The sequence below is a fragment of the Camelina sativa genome, chromosome 11 (assembly GCF_000633955.1).
Source record: "Camelina sativa cultivar DH55 chromosome 11, Cs, whole genome shotgun sequence".
NCBI lineage: Eukaryota > Viridiplantae > Streptophyta > Magnoliopsida > Brassicales > Brassicaceae > Camelina > Camelina sativa.
Window position 1 is genome coordinate 8289876 of NC_025695.1, and position 13228 is coordinate 8303103.

Genomic DNA, 13228 nt, shown 5'->3' on the forward strand with positions numbered 1-13228 from the left:
GATGAGATTGAGCGGCGGCGGCGCAAACCTAGTTTCCTTTGGTGCTCCTCTCTTGGACCCTTCATCTCGCCAAGTGGGCTTCGGCCCATTTCTCTTCTCATCGAGGCCCTGTGAACAAAGCGCTATTTTTCAAAAGTCCAGGTTTGTACCAAACTCTGCTTTGTTCTCCCGTACGTTACATTTGTGTCGAACTATGTTACCACTTGTCCGAAGACTGCAATTGGGACATATTCAATCAATGTTGCTCTGGGATACAAACTATATTTGAGAACTTTGCCATTAGAATCACATAGGGGTATTACTCATGCTTGCCAAAGTTTGAAGAAGACTGGCATTATGACACCGTCTCTAAGGAACGGATGTTACCGGAGCTACTTTAGCTTACCCTCCTCTCCTCTCCACCGTTTTACCGAGCCCTCACATTTGCTATATTACAACATCTGCCCCATTATCCGAAGCTTTTGGAACAACGGCATTATGATCTCCTCGCTAAGGCTTTGGGATTACCGTACCTTCCTCAATCTTCCCTTTCCATCTCCCTTACTTCCTGAGTCTGTTCAAGCGCAAATCACCAAAGATAGGAAGATCAGTCCCTCAGTTCAAAGCCTGAAGAGTAACGACATTATGACCCCACCTCCTTGGAGTGGTGGTTACTGAAACCTCTTCAATCAACCTCTACCACACCTTAAACCCGATTCCACCATCTGCCTTGGTTATGAGCAGATGTATCCATCGAGCTTCTTGGCCATGGAACCTTTCTCAACGTCCCAATGTCTACAGATAAGACAGATAAGGACAATTCACCATGTTTCGGCTCTGTCCGTGAGTGTGGCTTCGACGTCCCTTGAAATCGTATGCGCACTTAGTGCTTCACCGCCCTTGTCTCCGATATCTCTTGGATTCGATGTCGAACTCTCTATCCCTTGTATCCCTTTTTAATTATGGTTGTAACTTTCTTCAATCTTGCCTTTTGACTAAAACTTTATGCATTGTAAGCTCCTCCTATCCGGTTATTTGATTGAATGAAATGATATCTTTGCACAAAAAAAAAAAGAGCATATGTACAACAAATTAATATATTCTCAATTAAACCATTTATTGAGAAAATAAACTAAATAACCCAAAAAAGAAAAGAAAAAAGTTGAATTCAATTGCTAAAAAAAGCGTGTCTGATTTTTGTAAAAGAGTATAGGATTCATAGCTAAAACCGGACATATACCCAAATCCGATCAATTCCTAACCTTTTTGACTTTGTTTGTGTTCCCAAAGAGCCCACACAAGCCGTAGAAACTTGCACTCATATTTTGCTGATTTGCTCTGTCCAAAGTCAGATAAAAAAGTTGGTGTCAACTAAAACCTGGGTTGCGGGGGATCCATTTGAATAATCATTCATCATCCCTTATATCACAAAACAGATTTTGAATTACTGTTGATTGTTCCTATATTTTCATAGCTCTTGACCTTTCTTTAGGATTACTTTTCATGAAGATATTCTCATGACTTTATAGTTACCATTTTTTTTTGAATAAAATGTAAAATTTATTCGAAAAAAATAGTGTTTACATCAAGTGCAGCATGAAGTTAATATAGGTTTTTGAGCGGAAACTAGAAATTATGTTTACAAAGTGTATTTCGAAAGTGGTGTCCTCAGAGTGAACCCAACCACTTTGCCATACAGCAAGTGAGGCCTCCTCCAAACCTAAGTGAGAGCAGCCTGTTGCGGACTTGTCTGTCAAGATATTTGATAAGCTGATCCGAAGATACTGGTGTCTCTCCATGACGGCGTCTATTTCGCTCTTGCCAAAGCGAGTAGATCAATGCCTAGAAAGCATAGCGGAACAAAAACAGAGTTGCAAACCCCAAGGAAGTGTCCACAATATGTCGAGAATTTAGTCATGACTAACTTAGAGATGAGACCGGTCCAAACTGCTGAGGAGTAAGGACATGCGAAGAAAAGATGATTGCGGTTTTCTTGCAACGCATGGTAGAAGGAACAAGAAGCGTTGACCCGTGAATTCCAGCACAACATACGGTCCCCCGTTGTCAAACGGTTCAGCGTGGCGATCCAGACAATAAAGGAGTATTTGGGTGTGGCTTGGGAAAACCAGACACCAGCAGCCCATGGTTTCCTCTGTCCTGAGATCCGGGTCTGTTCACAAGTTTCTTTGGTGCTAAATTTGGCCTTAAAACGATCCTGTTACCCCGCCAAAGGACCATGTCCTCTGTTTCCAGTAGTCCTCTGTTTCGAACTGACGTGAGAACCGTCTCTAATTGATTCAGGTATTCGACTCGATGGTGTCGTTGTCTATGAGTGAGTGCCTCTGCTACAGTTGTATGGAGACCAATCCCCATATCAATAGTACCACGCGATCCTGCAAGTTTGAATAAGCAGCCGAGAGGCGACCAATTATCATGCCAAAACGAGATGTGTTTTCCATTATTTACCTCATTCCGAACAAACTCTACGGCTAAAGCTCGTTATTTGAGTAGCTTTCTCCACATCCAAGAACCGGAGGTACTATTTTCTTGAAGAGACTAGAAGGACCCCTGTTTGAGTAGATAAGTTCGAAGCCAGGCCACCCATAAGGAGTTCGACGATAACATTCGCCATATGAGTTTCAAACAACTCACCTTGTTTGCTTCTTTCAGAGAACGCAGACCCAAACCACCCTCTTCCTTCGGCGTACAGACATCAGACCACGAAACTTTAGCTTTTTTTTGCATTGAGAGAAGGACCTGACCACAAGAACGCAGAGCACATACTGTCTATCTCGTTTGTACAAGCTGTTGGCAAGCGGAAAGTTGACATCCAAAAGTTTGTGAGGTTGTGGATAACTGAACTGATGAGCTGAAGACGCCCCGCAAAAGATAAATATCTCCCTGTCCAACTGCTGAATTTTTCTCTAATGCGTTCCAGTAACGGTGTATAGTCAGAGGTTGACATACGCTTGGTTAGAAGCGGTAAGCCAAGATAACGGACAGGAAGGGTTCCTGATGCAAATGGGAATGAGTGTAGGATCACATCTTTGTCACTGACTGTGACTCCAGCCATATACAGTGTAGACTTTTTAAGGCTAATATTCAGGCCGGAAAAGCCTGCAAAGTCATGAAAAACCTGAAGAATACCCTCAATAGACGTCTTAGTCCCATCAGTGAATACCAATAAGTCATCTGCGAAGCACAAATGTGTGAGACTGATATTCTTACATCGTGGGTGATAACCAACTCGCCTATCCTTAGCTGCTTTATCAAGCACTGCAGACAAAACTTGCATGCACATCACAAATAGATAGGGTGACAATGAACAACCTTGTCTCAACCCTTTTGCACTGAGGAAAAATCCTGACAACTCACTGTTTACTTGAACAGAGAAGGAAGCCGTGGTAATACAAAGCTCAAGCCACTTAATAAACTGCAACGGGAAGTTCAGAGTGTGGAAAATACTAATCAAAAATGGCCATTGTACCGATTCGAATGCCTTAGAGATATCAATCTTTATGGCACTTCGGGGAGACACAATATCCTTATGGTAATTGGCAACTATCTCTGAGGCAAGGAGGACATTCTCCATTAAAAGTCTGTCCTTGACGAAGGTGGATTGGTTAGGAGAGATAAATGCAAGCAGCAGTCGTTTAAGCCAGTTGGCGAGGAGCTTGGAGATCACCTTGTATGTCACATTGCAGCAAGAAATTGGTCTGTAATCCTTCATCTCTCTAACCTCTTTCTTCTCAGGAATAAGTGTTAGAATGGTAGTATTGACGCCCTTTGGTAAAAAACCAAACTTAAAGAAAGATTGGACCGAAGCAACAAAATCATTCTTAATGGCAAACCATGTCTCCTTTAGAAACTCCACGGTATAGCCATCTGGACCAGGACTTTCGTCCTTTGGCATAGAGAATAAGACATCTCGTATCTCAGCCTCCATTACATCCTTCACCAGCATAGTTTGATATGATTATGTGCAACGATAGGGCAGCAAAGACAACAGCTCATCCGCACCGAGAGCATGGTAGTTTGACAGCCTATGGCCAAGAAATTCACGAAAAAACCTCTCTGCTTCCTGCTTTATTGTCTCTTGTGTATCTGCAAGTCTGCCATCCGGACACTGAATCTCTTTTATCGCATTTCTTGCTTCCCGGGCCTTTGCTGCACGGTGAAATGTTCTGCTATTTCCATCACCGACCTTGAGCCAGTGCAGTTTGGATTTCTGTTTTAAAAATTTTTCCTCCAACCCTGAAACAAACAGCCATCTACTATAAGCAACCGCCTTTCTTTGCATTGTCTGGTCTGTAGGATTTTGCAGGGTGTCAATCTGATAGGTACAAAGATGCTCAAATGCATCTTTAGCTCGCTTTTCCAAATTACCAAGGCGATCTCTACTTAGTAACTTGATATGTGGTTTTAGTGCTTTTAGTTTTTTTGAGAACCGGTACAATGCGGAAGTTGAGTGATATAACGGTTCAGAGCCATCCCAAAAATCTTTAACCATTGGCAGAAATTTTTCATCATCTACCAAAGCATTACAGAACTTAAATGGTCGTCGCAGTTTAGGTTTGTCTCCCCCAATTATTATGCGGCATTGTAGGTGATGAGAGCATCCTCCTGCCTCAAACACACCGTAGGACTGTTGATACTCAAGGAGCCAAATATCATTAACAAGAACCATATCAAGTTTCTTACAAATGAGACCAAACTCACGCTTATTACACCAAGTGTACATCGGACCATGAGATTGCAGATCACTAAAGGAGCAATGCTGCACCACCTCTTGAAAGTCACGCATCCCCGGTGACACCATAGGCTGGATATCAAAGAGTGAATGCTCATCCGCCTTCAAAATTTCATTAAAATCGCCAAAAACCATCCATGGTTTATTACGGAACAATGGAGAGTCTTGATGAAATTTCAAATCCTCCCACAACACTTTTCTATCATCAACACCATTTGCTGCATATACAAACGAAACAAAAAACTCCTTCTCAGCACCTTCCAGCAGGACGGAGCAAGTGATCACCTGACTACTTGTGTAACAAGGCGTAAGACGGACACTGGAATTCCATACCACCCATATCCTCCCTCTTCGATTGAAAGTGTAATTTGTTAAATAGGACCAATCAGGAAAAACTGAAGCAAGAATAGCTGCAGCTTTTGTTTCCTTTACCCTTGTTTCCAAAATACAACCAAACTGAAAATTACCCCTCTTAACCCAATCTCGAACTACGGAATGTTTTGACATTTTGTTGAATCCGCGAACATTCCAAAAGAAAGTCGACATAAATTAATGTTAGGTACCCGACTTACTCGGGTCGCGTTGAGGCTGAGTAGAAGGGTTGCTAACATATTTATGAGATATCTTCGAAGCACGTGGGATTGATTCTCTTAGGGTTACAGTAGGTTTAACTCCACGTCCATTTGCCCCCACTGCAGGCACAACAGACACCGGTGCAGTTGAAGGTAGAACAGGAGGAACAGCGATAGAATCACCAACATGTGTTGAAACAGGTGGAGCTGCCTCCTTTGCCCGAACAACATCCTCCTCTGCCTCATCTTCATCCCCCTCACTCAAAACCGAGTAGGAGTTAGATAACACAGGTACCGCAACAGTTTGCACCAGCGTATTCTGTTTGTTCGAACTAGACATAGGCTTATGACCGGTTTTCTGTGGAGTTATCCACTCCTGAGCTTCCTCTATATCCATGGTTTTAGTAACATGAGCATCAACCGTCCCCAAAACTACTTCTGTAGATTGGTTTATAATCTCCTGAGCAGGAGCGTCTGCAGTCCCCACTATCTCTGTCTCCTTCACCGCTAGAATCGTTGGAACAACCTCTGATTCAGTTGGCAAAGCAGTTTTCAGACAGGCAGCCTGCAAATGTCCCCATTTGCGACATTGACTACATTGAGGAGGTAGCCAAGGATAAGAATATTTGACCACAATATCTAACTCCCCCTCCTCTTCTCCAGCCAAGTGGTATTCAACGGGTAAGGTTTTAGTGAGATCGGCCTCAACCAGAATTTGTGCTTCGTCAAAACTTGAGCATGCCTCTGTTTTTGGATGTAAACGTATAGGTGTACCCACTGCACTTGACAAAAACTGCAACCCCTTGTTAGTAAACATGGTGTGTGGTATATTCTTCAATACAACCCACAATGGAACAGACTTCAGCGTTGGTTGTTCCTCCTCAGCGAAAGGCGTCCATTTTGAGAGGATCATTGGAAGACCACCTATGCTCCACATTCCCCGGTTTAAAATTATGTGCCTGGTACTCTCACTGCGCACACGAAATTTAATAGTGAAGTCGTTAACCACAATGACATCAATGAGTGAAGATTTATCTCCCAATCTCCAAATTTTATTGACTATCATGTGAATCTTCCCCACATGGGAGCCTTTGAATTAAGAAACTTTCCGGTGACAAAATCTTCCCACAGTGGTTTTGCATCAACAAACACATCCTTGGGAACCACGACACACTGCTTCCCCTCAATCTCTGTTACCACAAACGCTTGTTTCGTGAATGTGTGCTTCTGCGCCGCCTTCAGCCATGGCTTTTGACCCAAACCCAAACCCTTTGAAACTGTGGTTGCGGCTCCATCCTGGGAGGAGCCTAACTCTTCTGATAAAACCTTAACCGAACTCCCTTGACTCCCTTCTACATCCAACAGCAGAGCCAGATCCAGCGGTGTACCATACTCAGTAGTCCGAGGCGGCTGATCCGCCATAACCATCAAACTTGATAGCTAAGGAAAAAACCCTAATCGCCTTTGTAATCGCCCTCCACATCAGCGTTCTATAATTACCATTTTATCTTGTATAGATTTGATCAGAAACAGATCAAAAATATAATGGTTCTAGTCTCCTAGTCCAATTATAGGCAAACTTTTTAGTCTTTTTTTACCTTTAAAACTAGTCCAATTGATTTTGTAAAGTAAAACTGGTTGACTTTGGTCATACTCTAAACAACTGTGAATGCGATGTTATGGAATGAGACACTTTTAATGGTTTCAACGTAGTAATTAATATCCAAGCAGACGTTATGTATCTATCTTCCATTTAATTTAAGGAAAAAAAAACAAACAACTATCCAATCTAACCATCACAATCTTGAAAAAATGGGAATTTCTTTGTATTTTGTGTACTTGTATAAAGAAATTTCCTTAAGTCATATATAAAATACAAATAAATGCCATTGAAACCATGTTTTTTCGGTTATGGTTGATGCAATTTTTCAGAAGAAAACTGTCTACTATACGCTCGTTGTTGTCGATCCAAAAAAAAAAAAAAAGTCCATTACCATCCAAATGGGCCAATGATAAGACACTTGAAAGACGAATATTCTGTTTTCACCCCACTATTTCGTCCAACTCTTTACTAGTCTAATCTTTTGATATGCGTTTTTGTTTTTGGCTCATGATGCTAGGAGACGCCTCAATGTTCCATGTAGCTCCACTCATTTCTAAGTACTTCAAAGGGTTAGCCTTCCTAACCTAAACAAAACTTTTATTTGAATAATTTAGTAGTGATGGACTAAATTAAGACAAAATTAAAAATAAATTAGTGTTAATAAGCAGATCCTTCGCCGTCGTGGAAGGCACAAAGCGGCGACTGTCAAGAAGTGAGATGACAGAACTAAAATTCGTTATTTTGATACCTTCCACTTGGACTAGTTTTATTTTCCATTTGGCCACATTATAGAAATGAATACTCTCTTTGCTTTGTTTAATGATAGCAGAAGGTGGCTAAACAATTAAAATTTGATTTTTTTTTAAAAAAAAAAGGGTTATAGAGTCGTGAAGCCAACTCAAATCCAAAAGAAAATAGCAATGTAGATTCTTTTGGGAGTTTTATATAACTTTGTTTAATAACAATAAATTAATAGAAATTATTGGAGAAAATAGAAAGCCAAGTGTTTAATAATGTATTGTAGTCCTTCTCCTCTCCCTCTCTCTTGGTTTCGAATTCAATTACTGGAGAAGAAGACTTCTTGATTTCAATCAAACTCAAAGAGAAAGAAAGAGAGAGAGAGAGAGAGAGAGAGAGAGAGAGAGAGAGAGAGAGAGAGAGAGAAAACGAATCAGGGGAAGTAGTAGTAGTAGTACTAGTACTCAGGAATAAAAAGAAGGAAACCAAAACGATCTGAATCGTCGTCTTCCACTTGTGAGTGTGTGTCCTTTAAAAGCAAAAAAGGAAACTTTACCTCTCGCGTCTCTCTCTCTCTCTTTTGACCCTCTCACATTCGTTGAATCCACTCTTCTTTTTTTTTTGCCCTAGATCTTAACGAAGAGGATCAAATTCGACTCTTTTGAGATCTGGGTTCGTATAAAGATTCTGTCTTTCTGCATTATACCGTTTCGATTCAGCTCGAGGTAACTGTATTTTGACTCTTTTCAACTGATGTTGCTCGCTACAGTGTCACCAGGTTATTTTATCTTTTTTGGTTTACTAAGAAGTTGAATCTGGGATTTGTAGCTTGTGATTTTAGTTTGGTCGGAGAAACACTCACTTAGACTTAGACTTAGACTTGTTTAGCTTGTACGTGTGCTAAAGAGAGTTTAAGAGGAATGTCCTGCACTTACCTGAATCATAGGAACAACGTGCATTTTGCTTATTGCTTCTGTCTGAAGGAGTTTTTTCTCTTAAGATTAGTTTGAAACTTTACTTAATCTCTCCGTGTCTCTCGGAGATACTAATCCCTGAGTGTCTTTGTTTTTCATTAGATCAATAAAACCCAAATCTTTTTTTTTTTTTTTTTTCATTCAGGCAATGCCAATCTAAGAGAAGTATATGCAGAGGTGAAAAAAAGATTCTATCTTTGTATGCCTATTAGTTAGAAAGGAGAAGGGAGGTGTTAAGATTTGTAGTTTCAAATGGGTGAGACGCAGAAGATGTTGCAGGGGCCACCACGTCACCACCACCACCACACATCTCTGAAGAAGCCCTTATGGGTCGTTTTGACAGTTTCAGTGACAAGCATGCTTCTGATCTGTTCTCACATGTATCCAAAACAAGGCTCCTCGTGTCATGGTCTCTACAGCACTAGAGGCTGCGAGGATGCTCTCTCCGCGTGGCTACCTGTTCATGTCAGGAAATTCACTGATGAGGAGATTGCAGCTCGAGCAGTGGTTAGAGACATACTTAGAACGCCTCCCTTCATAACAGAAAACTCCAAAATCGCTTTCTTGTTCTTGACTCCTGGTACTTTGCCATTTGAGAAGCTCTGGGATGAATTTTTCAAGGTACAACAAACCAAACACCTTGATGCAATGTCCAAATGTTTAGCTACATATCATTGGTTTGTTGATAGTGTTTTTGGTGTTGTGAAGGGTCATGAAGGCAAGTTCTCAATTTACATCCACCCTTCAAAGGAACGACCAGTTCACATCAGCCGTCACTTTTCTGATCGGGAGATCCACAGTGATGAGGTCACTTGGGGGAGGATTTCGATGGTTGATGCCGAGAAGCGGTTACTGGTTAGTGCCCTTGAAGATCCTGACAACCAACACTTTGTTCTTCTTTCAGAGAGGTAATGATTTCAATGTTACTTAATTGTCCTACTTAAGGTTTTTTGTACTAACTGATTGAATCACATCAAATTTATTTTCTGTACAGCTGTATACCCTTGCATACTTTTGACTATACTTATAGATATTTGCTGTACTCCAACGTTAGCTTCATTGAGAGGTACATTACTCTCTTAAAACAAAACAAAATTTTTGACTTTATTCCATTACTATTCACTGACACAATGTTCATTTATCTCTCTGTTTCTCAAGTTTTGTGGATCCTGGTCCACATGGGACTGGTAGACATATGGAACACATGCTACCAGAAATCGCTAGGGAAGATTTTAGAAAAGGTGCTCAGGTAAAGACTTAAATCTCTAAGAGCTTCTCTTAATGAGTATGCTGCTACTGCCAGAAAACGAAACAAAATTGTGTTATTATTACTTTTTGTTGTGTGATTTTTGTCTTGTTTTCTTGCTAGTGGTTCACAATGAAGCGGCAACACGCGATTATAGTGATGGCCGATGGTCTTTACTACTCCAGATTCCGCGAGTATTGTGGAGTAAGTTTATCCTGCAGCTGAACATTTTTGGTTTCATACCGTAGCTTTTTTATCTCGGATCTTTTGATATATATAACTCAATTATTCATTCCTCTTCGTATTGAGTTCTGATTCTGACATTAAGTTGCTATAAATATCAGCCTGGAATAGAAGCTGACAAGAACTGCATTGCTGATGAACATTACTTGCCAACATTCTTCAATGTGAGGCTATTTCCTCATCACATTCTATCGTTTACAATATTTTAAGCCTTCTTGAAGCTGAAACATGTTTATTTGCTGGCTCTTCTTTCAGATGATTGATCCCATGGGGATCTCTAACTGGTCAGTAACGTATGTTGATTGGTCTGAACGAAGATGGCATCCAAAGACATATGGAGCAAACGAGATTTCATTAGAGTTCATGAAAAATGTCACGGTATGTTTCAAAATATAGATTCTTGAAAATTGTCACAGTCAGCATGTTATTATACTCTTCTCTTTTCTCTCTTCTGCAGTCTGAGGACATGAGTGTACACGTCACCAGCGTGGGCGAGGTATGCAATTGTGACTCTCCCTTCATAGCCTCTATTCTTCTTTTCTCTCTCTCTGATACTATTACTTGTGCTTTTAAAGCATGGAGATGAGCTGCATTGGCCTTGTACATGGAATGGGATCACACGGCCTTGTTATCTGTTTGCAAGGAAGTTTCATCCCGATACTCTTGACACATTGGTCAACCTCTTCCCAAACTACACAAGCAAAGCTGTCTGAGAGAGGATTCTTGAACCAAACACACACAATTCTTGGACCTAATTATGTTCCAGATATGTCTCAGAGGTGTATCTTTTAAGATACTGTAAATTTTCTGAAGAAACTGAAACTATTCTTGGTATTTGATGTTTCTTGATGAAACTGAAAGTCCGTTATATGCGATTAGAGCAGAAAGTTTTGGTTATAAGAGTTCCATTTTGTGATTTCCCCGCTAGTTCTTATAGATTGGTTTATGTTACATGGAATTGTAATAACTTTAGCTATCATCAACACAAAGTTTTGAATTCTTGAATTCTTGTGCCTTTGTGATGACGAGTGGAGCCCGAGGAACCGTGGGCTGTAGTGGTGAGCAATCCCAGTCTTTACCCTTTCTGACCACTGAGAAATGTTTGGGAATCCATGACTCACCAGAAGCTTCTCTCTGTTTCAGAGACTCTCTCTGCTTCTCCTCCACAGCTCTCTTAGCTTCTCTTGCGCTTTCCCATTCTTTCTTCAGTATTCCTTCACTTACTTCACTCCATATAATCCCCGACTCGGTCTCCATTACCTCCTTCAGATTCTTGACTATTGGAGGTTTGAGTCCTGTGATATTCTCCTCGGCATTGTATATAACTTCGAGCTTACCCGTCTTCAAATTTTTTGCCATTACTGTTCTGTAACATTATGGTATTTTAATGAGATCACAGCTTATGATATTCTTGAGAGCTGTAGTGAACATATGATTCATTTTTTTACCTGTCCCAATGGCCAAAGATGTCGTAGAGCTGATTACCAGAGGAAGATTGAAAGATCTTTCCTTTAATTGATCTATTTTTTTACCTGTCCCAACTCAGCTTCGAGATCAGTCTGCGGACACTTTATCTTAACTTTTCCTGCCCAGTGAGCTCCCGGCGCCGGCAAGAATCTCATAACTAGTCCCGGCTGGTCCATGTCATAAGTCTCTTTTCGACTCAGCAGCTTCATAACTCTTTTACCTTTTACCTCAACATCCACGTAAGTACCTTATGAACCATTAAATGAGTCACATGCAGCAGAAGTTAGACTTTGGAACCAATACGAGATGGTATGGTTTGGTCTTAGGGTAAACTGGACGCATGCTCGAAATAGTTGTGTTCGTTCTTGGACGGATTATTTAAAATTTAACTTTGTTTTGAGATAATTTGGATGTAGCGGAATACATTATGACTGCTACAAATAACATACCACGAAATTTAGGAGTGAAATATTGACACCATGTCACGTCAATCTTTTCCTTCTCGTGAGTCGCATGAAGTGCGGACACCGGTGGATGATGCAATACCTGAAAAATTAGCGATTTATAACATGAAGGAGTTTTTATCTTAAGTTTGATAATTTTTAGAATGGAAAATCACATAAATAAACCAAATCTTTTAAAACATTTGTAAAACATTTAACTCATTTTAGACCATCAATAATTCAAATTGTAATGAAATGATAATTTTTTCTTTTTTTTTTTTGTTAAAAATTGTAATGAAATGATAATACTTGTTCGGTCAAGACGTTGATGTGACCGTTGGAGACATGGTGAGTCTCGCCGAGAACAGGGTTGTACGGAGACATGCCAACAACCACCGGACGGAGTGTGGAGATGTTCCATGTCACCACCGATTTGAGCCGTTCAATGGGAAGATCGCGACGGCTGCATTCCCCAAGCAGGTCCTTACCGCTGGAGCTGTAGACCATCTCGCCGTAACTTTGGAGTTGTGATCTTGGTAGGTTCAGCTGAGGTGGCAACTTTACGTTCAAATATAGTAGTTAATAACTCTCAAGGAAAACACTAAAATACTTAGTATCATATTATTCTATAAAAACTTATTTTCTTCTCTCTTCACTAAAAAGTGTCAATGTTTGTTTTCAAGAAGAAAAAAAAAATGCAAATGGACGTTCTGTTATGTAGCAATCAGTTTACATCAACAAGGATCCCAAGGAGTTACACCTGAAAAGTGGTGAGATCAGACCCTGGGCGTACGGTCTTAATGAGGCTGAGGATCTTGCGGATGACATTCGAAGCTGTGCGCTCAGAATCATTCTCATCTTCCAGGGAAAAAGGTTTGGCTAGCACAAGGTGTCTTCTCATTTTCTCTTCTTCTGCCTATACACAGCCAAAAATATATTAGATCTGTAAATTTAGTCTCACTTCTTTACCAAAAAAGTGTATGTCTCACTAATTACCATTTGGGGAGTTGTTCAAGAAACGATATATATATATATATATATATATTTTGACATGAAATTATTTCTGTAAATGAAAGAAAAGGAGCCAAGGAGTTATATTTATAAAAAAACTTCAACCCAGAGATAAACACTCTGTATCACAGTACTTAAGTGATAATTACTATCAATCTTTTTACTCCATTATATAGAATGCTGGAAACATAGATAGGGGGTA

The 13228-nt window shown here is 40.3% G+C and overlaps 2 protein-coding genes and 1 pseudogene across 2 annotated transcripts; 1 reads left to right on the top strand and 2 right to left on the bottom strand.

The window, feature by feature from the left end:
- Nucleotides 3956-6723, bottom strand: LOC109127245. The gene is made up of 3 exons (XM_019231799.1): nt 6383-6723; nt 5293-6272; nt 3956-5217 (listed from the first exon to the last, which is right to left on the bottom strand). The coding sequence occupies exons 1-3, from the start codon at nt 6721-6723 to the stop codon at nt 3956-3958; spliced, it is 2583 nt and encodes an 860-aa protein (XP_019087344.1).
- LOC104722370 lies at nt 7935-11023 on the top strand. Its single transcript, XM_010440523.2, has 11 exons — nt 7935-8158; nt 8273-8367; nt 8762-9237; nt 9325-9524; nt 9611-9682; nt 9775-9865; nt 9986-10066; nt 10207-10269; nt 10361-10483; nt 10563-10601; nt 10681-11023. Exons 3-11 carry the CDS (start codon nt 8869-8871, stop codon nt 10816-10818), a joined length of 1176 nt encoding a protein of 391 aa, XP_010438825.1. The 5' UTR covers nt 7935-8158; nt 8273-8367; nt 8762-8868; the 3' UTR covers nt 10819-11023.
- On the bottom strand, nt 11059-12925 carry LOC104722371 (annotated as a pseudogene).